General features: G+C 33.4%; 3 protein-coding genes across 4 annotated transcripts; 2 read left to right on the top strand and 1 right to left on the bottom strand.

The window, feature by feature from the left end:
- The first annotated feature begins 2,825 nt into the window (after positions 1-2,825).
- Positions 2,826-9,681, top strand: LOC111795057 (delta-aminolevulinic acid dehydratase, chloroplastic). The gene is made up of 13 exons (XM_023677292.1): positions 2,826-3,021; positions 3,448-3,788; positions 4,181-4,292; positions 4,422-4,495; positions 4,766-4,834; positions 4,905-4,988; positions 5,092-5,161; positions 5,734-5,789; positions 7,245-7,366; positions 8,001-8,072; positions 8,183-8,264; positions 8,350-8,427; positions 9,363-9,681. Exons 2-13 carry the CDS (start codon positions 3,483-3,485, stop codon positions 9,528-9,530), a joined length of 1,293 nt encoding a protein of 430 aa, XP_023533060.1. The 5' UTR covers positions 2,826-3,021; positions 3,448-3,482; the 3' UTR covers positions 9,531-9,681.
- Positions 9,682-9,793: 112 nt separating this feature from the next.
- LOC111795050 (IAA-amino acid hydrolase ILR1-like 6) lies at positions 9,794-14,503 on the bottom strand. Its single transcript, XM_023677284.1, has 5 exons — positions 13,902-14,503; positions 12,482-12,607; positions 11,375-11,689; positions 11,130-11,258; positions 9,794-10,505 (listed from the first exon to the last, which is right to left on the bottom strand). Exons 1-5 carry the CDS (start codon positions 14,391-14,393, stop codon positions 10,137-10,139), a joined length of 1,431 nt encoding a protein of 476 aa, XP_023533052.1. The 5' UTR covers positions 14,394-14,503; the 3' UTR covers positions 9,794-10,136.
- Positions 14,504-20,213: 5,710 nt separating this feature from the next.
- On the top strand, positions 20,214-23,201 carry LOC111809974 (BTB/POZ domain-containing protein At1g21780). 2 transcript variants are annotated; one of them, XM_023696492.1, is made up of 4 exons: positions 20,214-20,436; positions 20,528-20,673; positions 21,752-21,867; positions 22,341-23,201. In XM_023696492.1, the coding sequence occupies exons 1-4, from the start codon at positions 20,324-20,326 to the stop codon at positions 22,944-22,946; spliced, it is 981 nt and encodes a 326-aa protein (XP_023552260.1). In that variant the 5' UTR covers positions 20,214-20,323; the 3' UTR covers positions 22,947-23,201. The 2 variants fall into 2 exon arrangements, with proteins under 2 accessions (XP_023552260.1, XP_023552252.1); XM_023696484.1 differs by having other exon boundaries at positions 20,215-20,436; positions 22,332-23,201.
- The last annotated feature ends 2,111 nt before the right edge of the window (positions 23,202-25,312 follow it).

Here is a 25,312-nt window from a genome sequence, read left to right as displayed (position 1 = left end):
GTTCGAGAGATAATTTTAGTTGACGTGTGTTAATTGTAATCGCTCAAGCTCACCGTTAATAGATGTTGTCCATTTTTGTTCATTACGTATCGTCGTCCGACTTACAGTTTTTTACGTTTATAAGGAATGTTTCGTTCTTCTTTCCAACCGATATGGAATCTTACAATCCACTTCCTTAGGTGCCTAACGTCTTCGCTGGCATACCGCCCTGTGCATGGCTTTGATACCATTTTGTAACAACTCAAGCCCACTGCTAATAGATATTGTCTGCTTTAGCCCACTATGTATCGTCGTCAGCCTCATAGATTTTAAAACGCGTCTGTTAAGAAGGGGTTTCACACCCTTATAAAGAATATTTTGTTCTCCTCTCTATCAATGTGAGATCTCACCTTGATAAAAAAAAAAAAAAAAAAAGGAAAATAACGTTAAATAAAGTCAATAAACCTACTTAGTTTAACGATTACGATACAAACATAATTATGATTAAATATTTATTAAGGACATGCTTACCCAATTAATTTTAAAATGATTGTATCATACTAAATAAGCTACAAAAATAATCTTAAATCACAAAATTCAAATCCACGTAATCCAAAAATTAATGGAATGAAATTTGTCATTTAACATTTAATATATTATTTATATAAATATAAAATTTAATTTATTGCCCCCACAATTGTTATCATTCTTTTACGCATCAATTTGTCGTGAAGCCATTCATTTCTTCTTCCTTTCTTAATCATTTGAGGACCACCGTTACTCACCTGCCGCCCGGTAGATGCTATGAGGTGGCGACCTCCCCGAAAACGACAATTAGTCCGGCGAATCTAGGCACCTCCCCTCGAACAAAGTACGCCTCTCCTTAATCGAGGCTCGACGCCTATTCCTTTAGAGTCTTAAAGCATGACTCTGATACTATGTTAGATGAACCTGACTCTCCAGTATGATATTGTCCACTTTGAGCATAAGTTCCCATGATTTTGGTTTGGGTTTCCACAAAAGACTTCATACCAATGGATGGAGATAGTATTCTTTGATTATAAACTCATTCCCTAAATTAGCCGATGTGGGACTTTCATCCAACATTAGGAAAAACTAGGATAACATTGAAATGGGTTAACATATCTCGTCTCATTTAAATTTTAATATAATAACTCAAGTTTGAGAGCTAGTTAGTGTTAGAGATCAGATTAGCAATCCGACGCTTCAGCACACTCGGTCATCTCTCTCCAAATTTATTAATAATTTGTAATTATTAATAAAAATAATGAATAAATTTATTTGATATTATATTACAAATATTTTTATATTTTATACGCAAAGTAACTAAATAAATATATATTTTTTCCATTGTTAAATAAAGTTTCGTAGATGATTATTTATAAGTTTAAAAAACATTTTTTGGGCCTAGAAGCCCAACTAATTGTGGATCGGGTCGAAGCTGATTGAATAGATATCTGGCCCAGTTTGTTTGTATGGCCCAATTATTTAAAAAACGAAATTGAGTCATAATTGATTTTTTTAATTTTTTAATTTATTTATTTTTTGTTACCATATATTAAAATCAATTTTTTTAATGCACTAAATAAATAAATTTCAGTTATGTCTAATTAAAGGATTTTAAAAATAAATAAAGCAAATTATAATTTACATTTTGTATACTTTAAACTTAATATTTTTTTTTTCATATACTAATAATTAATGATATTTAGATGTTCATATTAAATTCATTTGCTCGTCACAAAATTTATACTATTTCGAGTATAATTTAATAATTACGATAATTTTAAAAATTCAAATTAAATTATCGACTTATTCCTAATGTATTAAAATTATCCTTTTTTTTTCATTAAAAAATAGTATGAACGTATTTGGATACATATGTTACCTAACACATTGAATTGTTATTTTATTAACAAAAATTGACAAAATTTTAAATATAGATAAAAGTCAAAGTTGTATGCCGATCTTGAAAGTTGTTTAGATAGTTTTCGGTTCAAAGCTTTGTTAACCTTACAACTCCATTTTCGATGGCTAACAAAGCATCATAGGGTACTCCATTTTCGATGGCTAACAAAGCATCATAGGGTACTCCATTTTCGATGGCTAACAAAGCATCATAGGGTACTCCATTTTCGATGGCTAACAAAGCATCATAGGGTACTCCATTTTCGATGGCTAACAAAGCATCATAGGGTACTCCATTTTCGATGGCTAACAAAGCATCATAGGGTACTCCATTTTCGATGGCTAACAAAGCATCATAGGGTACTCCATTTTCGATGGCTAACAAAGCATCATAGGGTACTCCATTTTCGATGGCTAACAAAGCATCATAGGGTACTCCATTTTCGATGGCTAACAAAGCATCATAGGGTACCTTACGTTCAATTATATATATATAGAGCAATCTATTCAATTTTAACATCACGATCTAATAAAAAATATAGAGGACTATAAATATTTTTAATATCAATTCAAATAAATATGACTCAACGATAATAAATATATATGTATTTTTTAAAATTAGAAATTCAAATTCTCGTACTCTACGTATATTAAATATAATTAAAAACTATGAAAATAATTATAATTTAACCATAGTTAACATATATGTATTTTGGACGATGGAAATCCTAATTGAATGATGATCATAGGTTTATAATACTATCTGAAATGAGGCTTTTTGAAGAAGTCCCGATTAAAGTTACCATCAAAGTGGATAATATGGTAGAATCTTGTTCTTGAAACTGCACGTATAATTTTTTAACGCAGTAAAAGTCAGGGATTGGCCGGATTTGAATTTGTCCAAGTTCATGCTCCTTCTCTCTTTTTCTCTCTCTCTCTCTCTGAAATCTTGGTAAAAAATTGCCACCTCCTCCACGGCAGCGATTCTTGAATCCTGATTGGTTGTTCAGCGCGCCTTACCAAATACTCATCCGATAAGGTCTCTACTTCTCCTCCGTCATTCTCTTTCTCTCTCTCAATCCGAATCCTTCCGCCTCTTGATTCAGCTTCACGGTGAGAGTTCTTCTCCTATTCNCGAACATAATTGATATCTAATCTTTTTTTTTTCAGGAGTACAATAGTATACAATTCACTTTTTATTTTTTGTTTCTCTTTTTCTTGATTCCGATCGAAAAGCAATATACGATTCTCTGCTTTAATTCGGTCTGAGTTTTCTTGAATTTGTTTCATTCTGGTCCTCCTCGTCTTGGTTCTGCTCACCGGCTATTGTTGATAGCGACTTTTCAGTTTTCGATTTTGAGATTTTTTTTTTTTCGTTTTTGTTGATTTTCTGTTTGGATTCTATTTAACACTCTGCTGTCGCGGTGATCTATTCTGTAATCAGGAAGCTTATGATGATTTCTTCATCTTCTTTAGTGTGCATGATGTTATCACTCTGGATTGTTTTGTTGCTTCTAATTATTTTGCTTGGATGTGCAGGTTTTTTCCAGCTCTCTGGTGCTTGGAATTAATTTATGGCTTCAACAGTTCTGAATGTGCCGAGTAGTGTTCGAAGAATTAACGGTTTGGATTGCGGCTCCTATGTCGGCCTAAGACATTCTCCAGATTCAAATTTCCTCTGCGTCCGGACCTCGGCCAATGTGCGTTCTCCGCGTCTTTTCGTTGTTAGAGCTAGCGATGGGGGGGATGCACCTATGAAGAAGCTAGGACGAAGTGATGCAGAATGTGAAGCCGCTGTCGTGGCTGGCAACGTGCCAGAAGCGCCTCCTGTGCCGCCAAAACCAGCATCGCCTGCTGGAACTCCAGTGGTTCCTTTGCTGGTTAGTGTTAAAGATATAACTGGATTTTCAAATAAATTAAAATTAGAAGTAGATGAGGCAGGAGAATTTAGTTTTAGAGACAGGTAACATTATAAACTCGGTGAAATTTGCAAGTCATAGTTGTTTTTGAAATGATATTTGACATTCCAATTATGTTTTCCTTAACGGCACATGTATTGATCTAATGAAAAAACTAATGGCTCTAGTTAACTTATTTTTGGATTTTATTAGTGATAGAAATGTTGAAGTAAATGATTGACATAATTTGCACACACTTCACTTTTATGGAAGTTTAAAGAATTTTGCAGTTGTCTCCAGTCTTTCAAGAATGAATATGTTTGAAATTTTGGAATTAGCTCCCTTCTCCTCACTTGCAATGAATTTTCCATCAGCCTCTCAGCCGTCGTCCCCGCCGTAACCGGAGATCCCCAGCACTCAGAGCATCATTTCAGGAAACCAACCTATCACCTGCTAATTTTGTATATCCACTTTTCATTCATGAAGGTACGCACTATGCAACCATAATACCTTCATTCTTTTCTTAGTTACATACTCTATTATGGCATGGCGTTGTTTGCACGGACCTCTATTAGTTTGTAGGTAATGCAGGCCTAAAAATTAGGAAATTTGCAGGTGAGGAGGACACACCGATTGGAGCTATGCCTGGATGTTATAGACTTGGATGGAGACATGGACTTTTGGAAGAGGTAACTTAGCCGTATCGACTCTACTTATCTCTGATCATAAAGGAGGTTGTTACCTTATTGGAATTTTCACCTTTTTCCGAGTCTTGGTTGCTTGGATAGTTTTGATGTTTATATTTAGCGACAATATATGCTTTTCATATGGACTCTGGGGTTTTGTTTCAACCTTCTGGAAATATTCCTAGAAGTAATTGACTTTGTCTAAGCAATACTTGAAAGAAATTTCCTTTTGGTACTTAAGGGTAAAAAGATTTGGATGAATCTTTCTTGCAGGTTTCAAAGGCTCGGGATGTTGGAGTCAATTCTGTCGTGCTATTCCCCAAAGTTCCAGATGCGTTGAAGGTTTTCACTCTTCATTCTTATTCCATTTGTGTGCTACTAAGAAGCATAAGATGATCGTTTTTTGCTTCAGAATCCAACAGGGGATGAAGCTTACAATGATGATGGTTTAGTGCCTCGAACAATTCGATTGCTCAAGGACAAATACCCTGATCTTGTAAGTGAACAATATTCTGTTTGGTTATTCAAGCTATGGAATTATCATGGTTTCATGTGTGGAAATATCATAATCGTATATTGTACAAATCTATCATTTTCAGGTTATCTACACTGATGTTGCTTTAGATCCGTACTCTTCTGATGGCCATGATGGTATAGTTAGAGAGGATGGTAAGAGCGACATACCTTCTCGTAGATGATGCTATACTTGTAACTTCCATCTTTCCATACACTATCTCAATATGTAAAAAATATATAGATCTTTTGCAAATTATGGTTCTGCTTGCAGATCAAATATTTGAAAGTACATGATTTATGTATCTGTGCTGATGCATCCATGACTCTATAAAGTTTCTCCAAATCTAATCTTTTTACAGAAGAAACTTGAATGTCAAAATAATCACTTGTGAAAATGCGCCGACGTGCATGTGTTAGTGTATTTTATGTCTGAACTGCTTTGTGATGATATATAGGTAGATTTCTTTGCTGAACTTTTTTCAAAATAAGATCTATTTTCTGATGTGTTATGACAACGGTTGTAATTTTTAGGGGAAAATATCTCTTTGGCAGCGGAAGCTGTTATTGGGACTCTTCTTCCAAATTCGATTTGTTAGAATTTCATACCCAATATTCCAATGTCGATCAATGTTACATTTACCTACCATTCATCAGCTCTAATTCAGAATTGACCTCTCAATGTAAGTAGGTATATACGGTTACAGAGTTTATTTCAAATTTTGCAGGAGTTATAATGAATGATGAGACTGTACATCAATTATGCAAACAGGCTGTCTCCCAGGTAACTTTCTGAGATCGTTCTCTATGTAAATTCATCCCTCGAATGCTATAGCTTTATTGCTCATATATGAATTACTGAGTATTGAAATTAGACAAAGATGCCCAATTATCTTTTAGAAACAACTTCTCATTGCTATGATGAAAAGGAATTTTTTCAAAGGATACAAACTCCCAAGCAGAGTGAAAAAGTAAATAGAACCAAAAAAACAGATTAGATCATAAAGCGACTTCAAACAAAAGAGAATAACCAGGAAACAAAAAGGATCCATCAAACCGAAGCTCAGTTCCAAAGCAAACTCAAACACCAACCACAACAATTGAAGAGAAAAATAAAAAAGAACCAAAACAAAAAGAAACTGACTAAAAACCTAAAAAAATTAGCAATCCGACTGAGAAACTCCGAGAACGAAAGCCCCTAGATCGAACTGTCAAAATAGAATTCAGAAACCAAAGAAGAGCTCTCTGGAAACTTGATAAGAAAAAAAAAGCTAATTCTTATGAAGTTGACGAAGAAATTTCTCGTAACTCATGACCATAAGTTTTGATAAGAGATACAAATTTGTCAGACACCGAAGATGGATGAGGGACAATCTCCTTATCATTTTCCTGAATAGAATCTCAAAAGCATTGGAAAGGGAGTCTTCAATCCATATCTTCAAAGGGATGAATCATTGGATGGACAACAAATTCCATACTGCTTAGGCTAACTACAGAGTCACCACCAAAGGCATCGCAATGAGAGGAAAAAATATGAACTGTAAGGTCTTTCGTTGAGAATCACCTCAGGAATAAAAAATGTACATCTGGCAATAAAATCTTATGGCTACTAGAAGGGATTGAAGGTTTTGATGGAACTAATGTTGATAAGTTCAAGCTACCGCTTGTCTTACAGAGGAAACCAAGAGACATGAACAATTCTCTTCAACTAAATTACGATTCACACTATTATCTGCAATAGGTGATTGATAAGAAATGATTGGTTCACTTCTTTGAGTATTGTGTAAGGGATAAGCAACAATGTAATACATTTTAACCTCTTTAACAGACAAGGACTTGAGGACTTGAGAATATTAATGGATGCTTCAAAAGGGAACTCATGCATCTCGAAAAACACTAATCCCTCCCTTAGCAACTTCAAGCTCCCAATTCTTTGGAACTAAAGCTAGTGGATGATTAAAACGATGCAAATCCAGAGAATTAGAAAGTTTTAAGGAGAGAGCTCCATCAGTAATATTTGGAGGATCTAAGGCAGTGTGTCATGAGTTCCAAGATTGGTTTATCACGTGGTTGTAAATTTTTTGAGACGAGTGGATGTTGCCTTTGTTGAATGGGTTATTAAACACAGGCATGCAGTATTTACCTTACTAACTTCCCCCACACTACACAACATCTTTCCTTATGTCCTATTACCGGAGATTTATTGGTTTATTTTATGGCTTACTTCCTTCATCACTAGGCTCGTGCTGGAGCAGACGTTGTCAGTCCTAGTGATATGATGGATGGTCGCGTAGGAGCAATTAGAAGGGCTCTTGATGCTGAGGGATTTTATCATGTCTCCATCATGTCTTACACAGCAAAGTAATTTACTATCTTCTATTTTGCATTTTCTCCCTTTTCTTGTTTTCTTTTCTAACCCACATGAATATGTAAATTTCATTCTAGCTTTGTTCTACTTAATTTGATTAGAATATATACACTCGAGCTGCTGCCTGTTAAAATTAAAATGAAATGATGTTTAATCCTGGATGCTTTACAAAGCTATGAGTTACAATTGTTGCAACATTGAGGGGGACAAAAGAATTACCAGATGCTTCGATCATATTTTGCCTCTAATATGTTAAAAAATTGGAAGTCTATTGTAATGAGCTACATTTCGCCGATAGGATTCAGTTACCTAACAGAACCCTGAAGCTAAGTTAACGTTTCAATGAGATACCCGATGCCGAATTTTTTATCTCCATGTGGATCAACTACTTTAATATTGCTGAATGTTTTCCAGTTCCTTGTCACTTAGAAGGGTGAAAATTGAACAATATGTCAAGCCAATACTTTAACCCAGTTTATATATGTCAAGCCAATTGGCATGAATATAGATTTTAATACTGCTGCCCCTACTGCTGCCGTCTCACTCTTTTTTGCTTTTTAACTTATGAACGCTCCATTTACTTCTGCTATCAATATCAATAATGTTTTTTCTGCTTCTTTTGAACAGGTATGCAAGTTCATTTTATGGTCCATTCCGTGAAGCACTCGATTCGAATCCTCGTTTTGGAGACAAAAAGACGTATGTAATATATTACAGNTTTTTTTTTTTTTTTTTTTTTTTTTTTTTTTTTTTTTTTTTTTTGCTCTATGTTCCTACTTAGCTAACTGATCTTGCTTGCTTAACAAAAGTTACCAGATGAATCCAGCAAATTATAGAGAGGCTTTGATTGAAACCCGTGCAGATGAATCTGAAGGAGCTGATATTCTTCTGGTCACTTGTCTTTTCTTGGACCCTTTGCAAAATTTAACTTGGTGTAGACTCCAATTTGTCTAAACCTACTTCTAATTGGTTGCAGGTGAAACCTGGTCTACCCTATTTGGATATCATAAGACTTCTCAGGGATAATTCTCCTTTACCTATTGCAGCATATCAGGTATTATTAAGTGTTTTTTTGTCAAATATTATCTATGATTTACCTATTTTTTTATACGTCCTCACATGTAACAGTATTGGCATTAAATATCAAATAAGATTGCACGACTCGAGTTTTACTTTGTAGAATGAGAACTTTTATTAGGTTTAAATACTTGTAACCATTACAAAGTAGGCCGTATCAATATTGTTACCAAGACAAAACACCTAACCTCTTATCCATATACTATAGACCCTTTATAGGTTATTACTTGAACACGATTCTCTCTATATACCATTTAGGTTATTACTTGAACACAATTCCCTCTATAAACCCTTGAGGTTATTACTTGAACACGATCCTCTTGTATGTCCACCATATACCGTTCAAGATTACATTAATAACCTTGAATTTTCATACCATGGATAATATTAAATTGTAAATAAAATATTAAAATTAAATAATTAATTACGAAGTTTTAGGGCATAAATCTCAACCAGTCTCCCACTTGCACTAAATCTGGGGAGACATGTGTCCTAGCATACTCTATACCCAACATATTCTTCCACTTACCCTAGAGAAGATGAAATAAGTCTGGTAATCTTTTAGACATTCTAGGTAACCCTCAAACACTTTAGCCTAGAGAGTCATTTTATATAAATCAAAACAACTATCATTAAAAGTCATCTTTGTGAATCAATTCAGTCCTTGTTCTTAGATCTTAGAATGCCTGCTAGGAAGTACTAAAGGATGTATTTAGCTAATTAGCTCACATAAATAAACGTCTTGCGGCTTATGCTGGTGACTAATGTCGCTGTGAATTAATACTAGTCGTAATTTGATATCCTTGAGTTGACTTTTTCATGGAAACATTGGTCAAGCAAATGGGAGATTCTCAACATAGTTTTACTCTGTATATGTAATCCTTTCAAACAATTTTTCGTCGTTTTGGTTAGGTTTCGGGTGAATACTCGATGATCAAGGCCGGAGGAGTTCTCAAAATGATCGATGAAGAGAAGGTCATGATGGAGTCCCTCATGTGTCTCCGACGGGCAGGAGCAGACATAATCCTCACATATTTTGCTCTACAGGCAGCTAGATGTTTGTGCGGTGAGAAGAGGTGAAGCTTGTTGTTAAACCATGTGCTGTTGTAGAGGATGTTAAGTCGTCAAAACTTCAAATCCTTGTGAGTGAGTTCTCTCTTTCGTAATAAAATCTGTAACACAGTTAGAAAATTCTGTTTCGTAATTTAATTCAATGCCCAGTTTGCCAATATATTAGTTTTGGAGGCCGTTGATGATATGGAATGAATCGGGCGGGGCGTTCCATCTCGTCCGTAGGTCGATTTTGATCATTAGTTTAGAGGTAAAAACCAAACCATATTTTACCAACTTTACACAAACCTTGGATTCCTGAGTCCTTCACGGATCAACACTCTTATCTTCATCAATGCAATTGCTTGTAGAGAAGTTCGATTTAGGTCGTTTAAGGTTACACGTTATAATACCCATCTACCAGACGTAATACACGTAAAAAAATCATACAAAAATGAATCATGTAGCTGTAGCTGTGACGTCCCGAATCATATACAACAGGAAGGGGGCACAACGAACTTTCCCTTCTCAATGTATCGGCCCCAGGTACTTGCTGTGGCAAGCACACCTTCGGCAATACGACATTTTGAAGCGGAAGAGTGGTAGAAACTGCTTTGTTTAACTTGTTGCTGCTTCTCATTCTCCATACTCGTACAGATACCTCTCGGCGATGGTTGCATGAGTGGCAGCGCCAATGGGTAGCATGTCTTCGTCGATCATGAAATAGGGAGAGTGGCCTGTGTGGATGGAGCCTAAGGTCTCGTTCCTGACTCCTATGTAATAGTATGCTGTAGGAACAAACTCCGAGTAAAAGGAAAAATCTTCGGCCCCCATCATTGGTGGGACCACCCTGTAATTGTGTGAACCATGTAGGTCGGTGGCCACTTTCTTCACATGCTCATACATCTTTTCGTCGTTTACGGTTGGAGGGTATATGGTGTATTCTTTTTCAAAGAAGTCCACCGTTGTCGAGCATCTATAAACTCTGGCCTGCTCCACAATTACCTGTAGTGTAGATCGTTTATAAGCAAAATTTATACTTGTACGATAGATCCCTGTTGGAGAAGGGAAGGGAATAAAGTATTCTGTATAGTGTGAAGGCAAGGGAAGGGAATAAAGTATTCTGTATAGTGTGAAAACTTTTCCTAGTAGAAATATTCTGTAAAGGGGTCTGTAAAGGGGTGTGCAAACATTTTTTTTTATCAGACAGATGGAGCGAACTTTGGATGGTGTGTCAACAAAAGACTTAGAACTATACTTTGGATGGTGTGTCAACAAAAGACTTAGAACTATGAATTGGAGAGAGGAAATTGATTTCTCTTGAAAACAATTTTTGGTTTTAGAATTTTCAAAATCATCTGGATTAATAATCTTAACTCAACCCAACTTCTTCCTCTTCTCTTCTTTTGTCAAGAAGTGCTCAATGGCTGAAGTCATTCCTAATTTATTCTTGGGATTTCAGTTTTTGATGAACTTTTCAGAATTTTCCCCATCAAACCTCTGAAAAAAAAACTTTGAAAAAAGCATTTAGTTAACAAAGATAATTCTTTAATCTTTTAAGAAGCATGTAAGGTGAGTTTGAAGCTGATAAATGGAACGGTGAGGCTTGAAAGTGAAGGGAGAAATTACCTCCTCTATTCTTTGAAGAAGTTGGTAGAAGCTAGAGTTGGAGAATGCCCTGAAAGTACCGCCAATGACGACGGTGTCTGGTATCACATCCAGGTTACTCCCTCCATTGAACCAAGTCACTGACACAACCTGAGTACAAAAACAAAAATCATAAGGCCAACGAATTGATAATTCAGTATTGAAAAAGTCCCTAAATAANAAAAAAAAAAAAAAAAAAAAAAAAAAAAAAAAAAGAAAAACCGCACCTGGGAATCTAAAGGATTTGCTTCACGAGACACAATCCCCTGCAGACTGATAACGGCGGCCGAGGCAGCCAGAACCGGGTCGACGGACCGGTGAGGCGACCCAGCCTGGGCCTTTTTGCCGGTAATCACCGCCCTAAAGAAGCCACAGCCAGCTAGCAGAGGACCAGGCCGGGACCCAATAATGGCGGTGGGAAGTTCATGAGAAACATGAACAGCAAAAATGGCTTGAACGTTTCTTAAAGCTCCATCGCCAATCATTCGCTTTGCGCCATTGCCAGCTTCTTCAGCTGGCTGAAACAGCAAAACCACTGTTCCCTGTAAAACACAGTATTTAAAACTCAAAATGAGTGATGGGTAGCCACGGATTTTAGTACTCAACAGATAAAAGAATACAAGTATGAGATAAACTCGAGAAACATCGCAGCAACCCAACAAAGAATCTAAAATCATGTCGCCAGCTGGTCTACTAGTTCGAAGAGTGTCAGAACCATCCTTGTTTTGTTCTCTTTCTTTTTTCCATTTTGGTAAAGTAGTTGGGAATAATGGTCGGAGTATCATATTAAAAAAACTTAACAGAAGAGTACTCTAAATGTATTTTAATTATGCTCAGTATGTTATTTTACCGTTGATGACATCTTGCATCTAAGTTATGAGCGTGTAAATAGTGAGTAAATAGTAATTGTAATTTTTGCTAATTTCAACCACCAAACTATAGTTTGGTTGGTAAGGTTAAAAAGTCTTCCGTGACAAGCCACTTGTCCATATAAAACATTCTACCTGTGGCGAGAAGACTTCGAGAGCAATTAATTAAATGTATTTATTATGGACATTGATAATTAAAATTATAGTGTTCTATCAATTTAAGTAGTCTATATTATAAATTTCTGCAACTATAAAAGTAAATTTGCCTAATTTGTCCATCTTTATTTTTGCAAAATAATTTACCCATTGTTTTAACGCTAGCGATTCTTTAATTTCATCTCCTAAACAAAAAAAGAAAAAACTCCATCATCTTGGAGGCTTGGAATCAGAGAATCTTATAGTATTAAGTCTTTTAAAATTATTTGTTTCCAGAAAATCAAAATAAGTTGAGGGTGTTAGGCAAACCTTCAAGAGATGTTCACGATCCTTCAAGATCTTGGCAGCACCAAGAAGCATTGTAACGTGAGCATCGTGCCCACAAGCATGCATATTGCCTGGTACTCTGCTTTTGTGCTCCCATTCCACGGCTTCCTGCATAGTGTTTTATGCCATTTTACATTTTCCGATCTCATAAGTAATATTGAAACCAATCGGCTTCACGAAAGATCAACCCCAGAAAATTAGAAAAGTAAAATTTAATTGATGATGTACAACTCAAATACAGCTAAAATGTCAAAGTATTAACTTAAAACTCATCTTAAACAAATAACAAAGCACATAACAATTATCTAGTCAATTTAAGTAGATAAAATCATTAACTAGTCAATAATTCAATCCACGTACCAGCGATGGTTGAATTAAAAAAGAATTAATTGATCTTATAATCAATCACTTTAAGACTAAAATAACTAATTATGCAACATTTAGAAAAGAAATACAAACACTTCAAATGAAAAAATCATCCTAAAGTAAGCTGAAGGATAAAAATAAAATTTAAAGTCAAGATGTTTAGCGTGTAGGACTGAGTTCCACCAATTGTTAGTTGATTTTTGTATTACACAAAATACAATTAAAATGTCAAGTATACCTAAAGAATTAAAAAGTATTATGTCCCACCTCAACCTGTGAGGAGGTACAAACAGACACCACGCCAACCACTTGCACTTATCCTTTATCCACGAAAAATTATGGGGCTAAGAATTGTACTGACTTTTTCTAAAGAAAACGTAAAATATCGTATTTGTAAACCATGACATCTAGACCGCTTACTCTTTCTCCTGTAAGTCAGATTAATTTATTTATTTGAAGGAGGGAACTCAAACACGTGACAAGTAATAGAGAGGGAAATAGAGATGGACCACTATTGTTAATGCCCTGACACAATGATGCCAAATTAATAAAAACGTTTCGAGTTTTTCGAGAATGATGCTTGGTTCTTAAAATCTAATTTCAGTGTAAAAGAAATTTGAGGAAGAAACATTTGACGATATAATTTTATGACGATCCAAAAATTAGAGTAGAAGTTAAAACATGATATACATTTCTACATTTCTGAAAAGATAGCTGTGCGTAAGGAGCTGTAAAAGTGACAAGTGAGATCGTGGAAGTTCAGTAATGGAATATTTGAAAACAAATTCAAACTGATTTCAAAAGAAGAAAAGAATCCATTGCTCGAACGCATTTCCAGAAATTGCTTTTAGAGCAGAGTTTTTTTTATTCTAAATCTTTGTGTTCTTCCTCTCTTTTTTTTCGCTCGTAGTTTTCAATCTCAAGGCAGAACAGAAACATCAAGGCAATCAATCAATCGTAAATGCGAAAGCCAGAGGAAAAAAAGAACGAACAGAAATCAAAATCATATTCGCGATATCCGATTTTTTAGAAGAACCTGGATTGGAAGAGCGTCCATATCTGCCCTAAGAGCAACAAAAGGCGGTCCGCCAGTCCCGATCCAAGCACGAACGCCAGTCTTAGCAAACGGATGCTCGTAACTAGCATCCATCCGGTCCAACTCATCGCGTACCAATTGACTCGTCTCAAATTCCTCAAACGCAAGCTCCGGATTCTCATGGATTCTCCTCCTCACCTTCTTCAACCAATCAACAACATCCGGCCGCTTCGCCAAACTGAGAATCGCCTCAGAGCATGCCTCCGTCCACACCTCGCATCTCTGAGAGTCTGATCGAGCCATCAACGTTCTAACACTCTGATTCTTGAGAGAATTAGAATCCGGCACAGAATTGATGCCGCTTCCTGCGCCTATTAGAGCAGAGCCGTCGTGATCACCGCCTACGGGAGAGGATATGGCGTCGATGAAGCAGATTGAGAAGCATTGAATCACGATAGTAAAAATTATGCAGAAGTTTAGCGAGGAATCCATTCTCACAAACCGAGAAACGAATCAATCGGTGGAGAGAGAGAGAAAGAGCAGTAGAGATTCCAGAGGGAAAAGTAGAAGAAGAGGGGAGGCCGGTGGGGGAGAAGGGAGGGAAAGAGGGAGGATTTTAAGCACGTGGGAATAGAAAGGAGGTTAAAAATAAGAAGAAGGACCCGAATTTGGAGCACGTGGTAGAATATATTTGTTACTTAGGAGGGAGAGGGCGTCGAATCGAAGCTGCCCATATAGTAGGACCACCACTTTCGTTTCTTTTTTTTATATATTTATTTCTAAAATTTTATTTCCTATTTAATAAATTTTAACTTTAAAAAAATAATATTATTATTTATTTTACATAATTTTCAAATTACTTTTTAAAATATAAAATTCGAAACAGAAAAAAAAATAATAATAATAAAAAAAAAACCTCGGTTATTCTAAATATAGGACATTATTAATTTAATTCCTACTTTAAAAAGAAAAATATCAATATTGAACTTTAATTTTTATTATTGATTATACCATTTATTTTTACTTTTTAAGGTTGGACACAAATTAATTTTATTAATTATTTTTTAATAAAAAAATAAATTAGAAATATCCCTTTATTGATTATTATTAATTATACCATAGCTTTTTAAAATTGGACACAAATTAATTTTATTAATTATTTTTTAATAACAAAATAAATTAGAAATATCCCTTTATTGGTTATTATTGATTATACCATTTATTTTTGCTTTTTAAAATTGGACACAAATTAATTTTATTAATTATTTTTTAATAACAAAATAAATTAGAAATATCCCTTTATTGATTATTATTGATTATACCATTTATTTTTGCTTTTTAAATTGTACACAAATTAATTTTATTAATTATTTTTTAATAACAAAATAAATTAGAAATATCCCTTTATTGATTATTATTGATTATACCATTTATTTTTGCCTTTTAAATTGGACACAAATTAATTTTATTAATTATTTTTTAATAACAGAATAAATTAGAAATATCCCTTTATGGGTTATTATTGATTATACCATTTAGTTTTGCTTTATAAAATTGGACACAAATTAATTTTATTAATTATTTTTTAATAACAAAATAAATTAGGAATATTCCTTTATTGGTTGGCATCTTCAATCAATCCCGTCCATAAACTTATTTTTTTTCTTTTTATTTTTTGTCGTCGACGACATCAAGTTTTGAGAAATGCATAGAAGTACTCGAATTAGGCAATGCATTTCGGCTCGAATCGAGTTGTTCTTTTGCTTTTTGCCTCGATCTTATGCTTTTTGGCCCTCTTACTTTATCATTTAAGGCCAATATCGTCTCATATTTAGATTGATTCATGTTCAGACTCTATTTATCTTCTATCACTTAAGAGTATCCAAATTTACCCTTAATCAAAATCGATCAAGCATGGTTGACTAAAAATATGTCAAAAGAGTCAACTTACTATGTCGGTATTTTTTTTTTTTTGTTCTATACTCCAAAAATAATAATAATAATAATAATAATTATTATTATTATTATTGTCACTATTGTCATCATTATTATAGTTAATTTCTCCATTAATGATTTCAAGTAAGACTAAGATTCATCGACGATAAAAAGTTTGCATTTTTTATTTAGATAATACGTTTAATAGTGAATTTCTTTAAACTTTATATTTTAAAAAGTAAATATTTCTTTTTCATTTAAAATTAAATAGGAAAAAAACGTGCTTCTTTTTATTTCTATTTTTGTTAAATCTAAAAATAGCCATAATATTTTAAGTAATAATTAAAAAGTATTAAGTAATCTACAAATCAAGAAATCACATCCATCATAATTCAATTTCATAAAAAATGAATTAAATGAGATAAAATAACGTCATATTTATTTAATTTTATGGAAAGTTTTGTTGAAATATTTTAAATAATTTTTTTACCGTGAATTTATTACCCATCAGTAAAATTCATAATTCGGTAAGAAAGAAACCATTAAATTATGTAACGAAATTTTAGCATATTTTGTCACATCTCACATGTTTCGTAACCTATTTAACTTTTGAGCTTTTATAATTGATAATTAAAAATATTAATAATTCATTTATGCATATTTCACCTACTCGTGCGTCACAAATTTATTTAAATTTATTAAAATTATATTTTTTTAGTTAAAGATCAATAATTCCTTGGATAACCGATTCTATAAATGTTGGGAAAGTATGGTGACAACATATAATATCTTTTAATAATTAATATTGTATGTTCATCATATAATTGACATTTTATTTATTTATTTCACTAATAATTAATTATGAAAATTCCATATTTACAATAATATCAGGGGAAAAATATCAAATCAATGAAAAAGGAGAAGAGTCCCTTCGATGATTACGAGTGTTTTTATTTAAAATTTTCCAAAATTACATTTGAAAATATTATTGATTTAACTTTATTGGTTTATTAACTGGAACAGAAAAAGGAGATCCAATAATAATTCGTGGCCAAATCTATGTCTAAGACGTGTTAGACATCCTGGTCATGTTTATCCAAGACGTGTTGCCTATGACCCGCATGTCGGATATTTCGATCATGCTTATACAGGATGTGTTGTTCATGCTCGCATGCCTGTTCCATACTCTTCTTACTTGCTATCATGTTAGATAAGTCTTTACTATTATTGTTGTATCAATGCAAGAGTGTATGACCACCAAAATCATATCTACACTCCATGGCTAAAATGGTAAATAATGTACTATAGGGAGACGTGACTAGTTGTCAATTTTTTCTACCCGTGTTTCTATCCGTTTTTAGCTTATAACATTGTTTTCTCTAAACTTGTATCCAACGCATTTTCTCGTTCATGTTTTTTAAAACATTTATCTCAAACATGATTCGAAGATCAAGCATACATTGATATTGTCTGCGAAATTCAAATTTCACATGGTTGACTTGTTTGCTGGGTTAGAATAACGGCCGCACAATCGTTAAGGTTAGAACAAGCGTTGATATTGTCATGTTACTTACTAGAAATTCTTCCAACATATTTTGTTCCAATTCACATGCATTTTAGAATTGTTCTTGTCCGGAAGTGATATTAATTTATTCATGTAGCTTTCGTTTACTATATTTAAATTAATTTACTTGATAAACTAAAATTTAAGCCATACCATTATTAATTTGAGATGAAATTTTGTTGGTGCATTTTTATTATATTTAATATTTAAATTATTATTATGTGAGGTTTTGTTGAATTAAAATTATTTATTTAATTATTTTTGTTTTCTTTTAAGGTTAAATGAATTAAAAAGTTGTGGGTATTGTTCAATTACTCTATGGCCACCCGACCATTATTCAAACGTGGGGCGTTGTCACAAATGAATACAGCCTTTGTTTATTTATGGGAATTTATTAATTTTGGACGTCCTTATATAAACAATTCTTTTTTTTATTATTATTATATTTATGGTTAAAATATTTAATAGTTTTTAAAACTATATAATAAAATTTTGATTTTAAATTTTAATGAGCATTTATTAAAGTTAGGCGACAAAAAATAATAAATAAAATTTATTAAACATAAATAACTTTTAAAAAATGATATAAAAATAATAATAATTAAAAAATTATTTTTGTAGACTATGACATGGTTTGGTTGGTTGTAAAATCAAGATGAATAGCATCAATAAATGTGTTCGTTTGTAGGGTCCACAGTAAGTGGGGGTAGTACAGTACACAGCAGAGCATAGCCATTAGCCATGCCCTATTGGGGATAGGGCAATCAATTTGTGAGCCTTGTATTATCCAAACATGGAAACTTCACTTCCCTCTCCCACTTATTTCACTTTTGTTTTTTTCCTTCTTGGAAATATTCTAAATATCTACTTACAACGTTCGGGATAAGAATATAGTTTAATTGGTTAAAATATATTTTATTTATAAATAAAGTTAAAGTAGCGTTTGACATGTGTCATCGATGAGAGGTCAAATTTTGAATCTTAGCTCCACATCTTATAAATCTTCGAGATTGTTTCTCTTTAAAATAATTTTTTTTTTCTATGCTAGCTTCCCTTGAAAATAATTGTAAGATCCCACGTCGGTTGGAGAGAAGAACGAAGCATTTTTTTGTAAGTGTTTAGAAAATTCTCCCTAACATACGCGTTTTAAAATCGTGAGGCTAATGGGGATACGTAATGAGTCAAAGCGGACAATATCTATTAGCAGTGTGCTTGAGCTGTTACAAATGATATTAGAGGCATACATTAGACGGTGTGTCAGCGAGGGCACTGGCTCCCCAAAGGGAGGTGGATTGTGAGTTCCCACATCGGTTGGAGAAGGGAATGAAACAATCTTTATAAGGGTTGGAAACCTTTGGGCCCCAATAAAGTGGATTGTGAGATCCACATCAATTAAAGAAGAGAGAAGTAATCCTTTTAAGGGTGTGAAGCCTCTTCCTAGCACCTCAAGGGAGTGGATTGTGGATCCCACATTGATTGAAGAAGAGAACGGAGCAATCCCTTAGGCGTGGAAACCTCTGGGCCCCCAACGATTCTTACAAGGGTGTGGAAACCTCTCAGCTCCCAAAAACAAACCATTAGCCGTGCAATTAAAAAAAAAAAAAAGTTTTTCATTGTACTGGAATGGGCTGATTTCAGGCCCAATTAGGAGTATACGCAAGACCAGCCCAACTGCGAGTGTCCAATCAAACAAAGGGAAAGCAACAAAAATGGCCAAAAATAAATTATAATATAAATAAATTTATACGAGAATAGCATTATAAAAATATTCTTACCATAATAAATAAACTCATAGTCTTAAACTATTAATTTTTTTTTTTAATTTTCACTTTAATGGTTTGTTTTAAAAATACTCTTAATTTTTTAGAGGGTTCAAAAAAACGCCCTTAAACTTTAATTTTTTTTTATTAATACCCTTCAAATAATAGTTTAAAACTTTTAATATTAGTAACATATTTTAAAAAATATCCTTGAATTTTAAAAAACCATTAACATGGTTATAAAAAATTATTATGATCAATACATGATCAGTGACGGTTTGTTTACACTTCATAGATCATCTCTTTCTTTAATATTAAGAATACTACAAATAAAACTTTTTTTCTAAAAATATAAAAGTATTATTTTAATATTTTTAAAATATAGTATTAATGGTTTCATCAAAATATTTAAAAAATTAAAGTGTTCACAATTCAAAATTATTTTTGAAATAGAGGGTTTCGAGATCCACACTAGCAGATATTATCTTCTTTGGACTTTTTCGTTCGGGTTTCCCCTCAAGGCTTTAAAACGCATCTGTACCCCAAACAGCACAATATCTGTTAGAGGTGGATTTTAGTCGTTACAAATGGTATCAGAGCCGAACACCAGACTATGTGCCAGCGAGGAGGCTGTTTCTTAAGGGGGTAGACACGTGACGGTGTGCCAGTAAAGACACTGGCCCCAAAGGGGATGGATTTGGCGGGGGGAGGGGGTCCCATATCGATTAGAGAAACGAAAGAGTGACAGCGAGGACGCTGGCCCCGAAAAGGGTGGATTGTGTTGTCCCACATTGGTTGGGCACGAGAACAAAACACCCGTTATAAGGGTGTGGAAATCTTCCCGTACTTTTAAAGCATGGATGTGAAACCAAAAGCAGACAACATCTACTAGCAGTATATATGGGCAGTTACATTATCAATTTAATATATATATTTTTTTAAAGTTAAAAGATATTATTAAAATTTTTAAAAAGTTTAAAAGATATCAAAAAAAAAAAAAAAAAAAAACAAACAAAAGTCGATCTTATTTTAAAGTAAAATTGAAAGGCCTATTAGCTTAGTCGTGAAGTACTTTGCTAGTTGGGGTTTGGCGTGGAGTCGGAGTCCCTCCCATTATAAGTCGTCCATTGGCTCCTTCATCTTCCTAATCGAGTTGCAGAGCTATGGCGGATTCTAGGGTAGATACAATTTCGAGGTTAGCGCAATGGAGAATCGACAGCCTCGGCCCTTGCAACATCAAGAAATCCGATCCTTTCAAGGTCGGAATCTGGAATTGGTACTCTTCTCTCAACACTTCATTTCATTTTTACTCAGATTAGAAGAACATCATTAATTTTATGTTAATGGATTTATGTACTGGATTTGAGGCATTTGTCGGTTGACAAGAGTCGATATCTGTACATTCGTTTGTTCCCTGAGCCATCGAAGATCTCGAAGGAACAGCCTCCAATTGCTCGGTTTGTTATTCGAGTCTCTAGCGTTGGACCGAACCGTAGACCTGCTATATCTCCCAGTATGTGTTCTTATCCGCTTTCCTGATTCTTATGTTGCGTTTTTACTTTGAGCTTTGCATCCTGTGATTGAAAATTCTTGAAGCTGTATCCGCTGAGGAAAAGGATTGGGAATTTGGGGATGGAAGAACAGTGAGAGTAACTTTCTCTGTTTCTCTTCATGATTTTACCTTTTAGAACTTTTTTATTGACTTTTGTTGAAGTGCTAGTCAATAAGGTCACTTTTAGAATTGAAAATTACATATAGTTTCACAATATCAAAAAGAAAAAATGTAAAACCATTTAATAATTTTCAATAATTATTGAGTTTTTCATAAATTGTTCTGCAGAATTCATGAATCATTTTCTTAAATAATACACGTGAAGCAATCAACAACTTGTAAACTTCATCAACGAAACTGGATACTTAGTGCCATATTTCATTTGTTATACATCAATAATTTATCATTTATCATTTAAAGGTCATTGAGTAATCTATTTTCAAAGGAATTTAAATGACTGCAATTATTGTTAAATCTGTTAATATGTATAACTATTGGTTGTAAATTGTTATTTTTTCTCCTTATTGTTCTTAGCCATTTTACATGTAAGATACCCTTTCTACTGTTAGATGAACACGACTCTTCACAATAGTATGATATTGTCCACTTTGAGCATAAGCTCTCATGGCTTTGCTTTGGGTTTCCCCAAAAGGCCTCACACCAATGGAGAGAGTATTCCTTGATTATAAATCCATGATCATTTCCTAAATTAGCGGATGTGGGACTTTCATTATCCAACATCTACTACTACCACTACTACTGATTCATTGAGGAAGCTCTGTGTAAGCTTTTGTTTTTCGGATGAGAAAATGCAACAAATCTAACGGGAAAATCTGTCAAAATCTCGTATCTAATTGATATATTTTTAGCCCTTTCTTTATGAGAAATCTGTTGCTTAGTTTAGACCACTTGGAGCCTTCGGCCCAACAATTATGTTCAAATCTTGTTCTTTTTTGGGTCAAATGGCTTGATGTTTTATGGTACTTGAATTACTTGGGCTTATTTATACAGTTGATGAACTGCTGTTTTCCTCCTGCAGTTAATGAGAGAGTTCTTCGAACTAGTGAAGACTTTGTTTGGGCTGTTGATTCCACCTTCCATGGTCGCTTCATTGTCGATGTCGAATTTCTTGATTTGAAGATCTGCCCTGTGAATGTGAGTTCCAAACTTCCAATACTCAGTTGTGTTTGATGCACTTAAGATGTCATCTTCTGCGATGGATTTAACTGAACTTCAATTCGACATTTCATTTGATGCCCATTTCTTATCATAAATTTATGGGAACTCTTTTGGCTCGGTCGAATCACCAATCGACCCAAAAGTTTAAGTTGATGAGTTATAAATAGTAAATTTCACTATTTTTATACTCGAATGTTGGATAGAAAATCGATATAGGGGTTTGAATATAAGATGTTCTGCTCTGATATATTATGTTAAATCACCGATCAACTTAATTTCGTGGGTTGCGGTAGATTTAACTATATCAATACTCTAATAGGCTCTAATCCTAATTCTTGAGTTAGTTTGAAAATCTGTCTATTCTTCATTCATGTAATCTTGACTGTTTTGATATGGATATATTTGCTAGCCACAGTTTATCTAACAGTTGAATCTAAAAGGGTTTAAAGGGAGGGGAACCGAATTCTATATGGCCAATGGAGGGAATGATGCAATCTGTATCGTCTCAAAGCACTCTTCAATGTCTCTCGCGCATGCTGGACGAGGCTATCCATGCCGATGTCACCATCAACACGATCGATGGCACTTTACGAGCTCACAAAGCCATTTTATCAGCAAGTTCTCCTGTATTCAAGAGCATGTTCCATCACAATCTCAAGGAAAAAGAGTCTTCCATCATCTACATAGAAGACATGTCTCTAGATGCCTGCATGACTATGTTACGTTACTTGTATGGAACCATAAAAGAAGAGGACTTCTGGAAGCATCGAGTGTCGCTTCTCGGGGCAGCAAACAAGTACGATATTGCAGACCTAAAAGATGCGTGCGAGGAAAGCCTCTTGGAAGACATAAACTCGGTGAACGTCCTCGAGAGACTGCAAGAAGCATGGCTTTATAAGCTGCATAAACTGAAGAAAGGATGCTTGGCATACTTGTTCGATTTCGGTAAGGTCTACGACATTGGCGACGAAATAAATAACTTCTTCAGGCAAGCGGACCGGGAACTGTTGGTCGAGATGTTCCAAGAAGTTCTTACAGTGTGGAAACCAGTTTAATAGGTGTAAGTTTTCATCCCCATCAAGTGGGAAGCTTTGCTCTTACACCTGATAAATATGTACACGTAAATGTATATATATGTGAAGGGTATTTGGAACCACTTTTCTTTTCTTTTTTTCTTTTTATTTTTAGTTTTTAGGGTGATGATATGATGGTGTTTCTACAAACTAGTCATTATGGTGTGATTTCATACCATGTGTATACTTTATGAGGTACATATTTTGTATAAATTTTTAATTACAAGGTTAGACGAACCCGACTCTCCACAATGGTATGATATTATCAACTTTTGCTTTGGGCTTCCAAAAGGCATCGTACCAATGGAGAGAGTATTCTTTGTTTATAAACCCATGATCATTCCCTATACCTCCCCTCGAACAAAGAACGCCTCCTTTGGAGTCTTAGTCATTTTTTATTGCCTTCGACGAGGCTTGACTCCTCTTTCTTTTGGAGTCCGTTAGACATTTGAGGATTTACCAATCTATTGGCATGACTAACGCCTCCTTTGGAGTCTTAGTCATTTTTTATTGCCTTCGTGCCTTCGAGAAGGCTTGACTCCTTTTTCTTTTGGAGTCCTTAGTTCGACATTTGAGGATTGGTACATTTGAGGATTTACCAATCTATTGGCATGACTAAGTTTAGGGCATGACTCTGATACCATATTAGACGAACACGACTCTTCACAATGGTATGTCACTTTGAGCATAAGTTCTCATGACTTTGCTGGTTTCCCTAAAAGGTCTCCTACCAATGGATACCGTATTCTTTGTTTATAAATCCATGATCATTCCCTAAATTAGCGATGTGGGACTTTCATCATCCAACATACAACATATGTAATTATACATAATATGTACTTTCAAACGATATGATACCGGTGAAGAACAAATATATCGAATATATACTTATAAATAATTAAAGATATCGAGAGTATATATATATATATGATAAACTTGTAATATGTGGAATATATATAAATAAAAATAAAATAATAGAGTTGAATTTTTTAGTGTTTAAAATTTGATAATTTAAAAAATAGATAATAAAACTAAAAATTAAATCATAATCCTAAATTTTTAGATTATTAAACTATTATTTGCAACATTATTATTTTATTTTATATTATTGCTTTTAAAAAGCTTATAAATATTTTGAAAATTAAAAAGTAGTTTTTGTTTTTAAAATTTGGTTAAAAATACCATTGTTTTTTTTTAAAAAAAAAAATTAGACAAATTTTAAAATTGGAATATATATATATATAGATAAACCAAATAGGGACTTCTAACAAACAAATAATAAAATAGAATTTAAACAAATCCTAAAATAAAATTAATTTAGGATAACTAGTCTTCAAAGGAAGTACTTTCCTTATCCGTAACCAAAAATAAAGTGTTTTCTCTAAAAAAAAATACTCGAATACTTTTAAAATATAATTTTCAGAATATTATGTCACACAACATTATAAAAAATGATAAACAAAATATTTTTTGAAAAACCCGCTTATTATCAAATTATTATACTTTAAATTTACTTAATTGAGACGTTTAATTTATTATAAACTAAAAAAAAAATGATATTTTATATGAATAGAGATGTTTTACGGAGTGGAGCGGAGACAGAGAAGTTTTCTCATCTCTATCCCCATAAAATTTCCTATTTATTTTTTGTCGGAATCAGATTCCCATAAAGTTTTTCACCGTGTTTGTATGTATTTTTATAAATAGTTCTCTGAACAAAAGTTCTAACTAATAATTTCAAATTTATAATATAATAAATATATTTTTTATTAAAAAAATGGTAAACAAATAGGGTTTACAGATAAAAATATAATAGGATTTTATACTAATATAATTGTCTTATTCCATTAAAAAAAAGTTTTAATTAAAATATTATAATTATGGTCTCAAAATCTTAGATAAAAAGTAGGGACGGTGCGAAAAGGGTTGGAGAATTGAGCGGGGATAGGGACGGGGAATACAATTCTCGTCCCTAACTCTGTTTATGTAACGAAGAGAAATCTCTCTCAACTTCCTCTCGGGATTCTCCATCTCATTCAATGTAGGTCCTTATTGAGATTCTCCGTTCGATGTAGGTCCCCACTGAATTCCGACCGTGGGTAAATGAACATCTCTACGTATAAAAAGAGAACTATTTTTTTTTAATTTACAAAAAGATTAAATTAATAAAAATATCTATCAACTTTCTACTTTCTCTAAAAATATCGTGAAACTTTCAAAATTTTCAATAATAAAAATAAAAATACACGTTAATTATATATATATATATATATATATATATATATATATATATATATATATTTAAAAAACTAAAAAATAATAATAATAATAAAAGTTGTTATTTAAAT

The sequence above is a fragment of the Cucurbita pepo genome, chromosome LG01, assembly GCF_002806865.2.
Source record: "Cucurbita pepo subsp. pepo cultivar mu-cu-16 chromosome LG01, ASM280686v2, whole genome shotgun sequence".
Taxonomy (NCBI): domain Eukaryota; kingdom Viridiplantae; phylum Streptophyta; class Magnoliopsida; order Cucurbitales; family Cucurbitaceae; genus Cucurbita; species Cucurbita pepo.
Note: the sequence above shows the minus strand (reverse complement) of the source record. Positions and strands in the feature narration are given on the sequence as shown.

Excerpts from the sequence above, each read along its gene's own strand:
- LOC111795057 (XM_023677292.1), top strand. The coding sequence starts at position 3,483 with ATGGCTTCAACAGTTCTGAATGTGCCGAGTAGTGTTCGAAGAATTAAC. Across the intron at positions 4,496-4,765 it reads GACATGGACTTTTGGAAGAG|GTTTCAAAGGCTCGGGATGT; the intron begins GTAACTTAGCCG and ends TCTTTCTTGCAG. Across the intron at positions 7,367-8,000 it reads ATCATGTCTTACACAGCAAA|GTATGCAAGTTCATTTTATG; the intron begins GTAATTTACTAT and ends TCTTTTGAACAG.
- LOC111795050 (XM_023677284.1), bottom strand. The coding sequence starts at position 14,393 with ATGGATTCCTCGCTAAACTTCTGCATAATTTTTACTATCGTGATTCAA. Across the intron at positions 12,608-13,901 it reads TGGACGCTCTTCCAATCCAG|GAAGCCGTGGAATGGGAGCA; the intron begins GTTCTTCTAAAA and ends AACACTATGCAG. Across the intron at positions 10,506-11,129 it reads TTCTTCAAAGAATAGAGGAG|GTAATTGTGGAGCAGGCCAG; the intron begins GTAATTTCTCCC and ends TCTACACTACAG.
- LOC111809974 (XM_023696484.1), top strand. The coding sequence starts at position 20,324 with ATGGCGGATTCTAGGGTAGATACAATTTCGAGGTTAGCGCAATGGAGA. Across the intron at positions 20,437-20,527 it reads AAGGTCGGAATCTGGAATTG|GCATTTGTCGGTTGACAAGA; the intron begins GTACTCTTCTCT and ends ACTGGATTTGAG. Across the intron at positions 21,868-22,331 it reads TGAAGATCTGCCCTGTGAAT|GGTTTAAAGGGAGGGGAACC; the intron begins GTGAGTTCCAAA and ends TGAATCTAAAAG.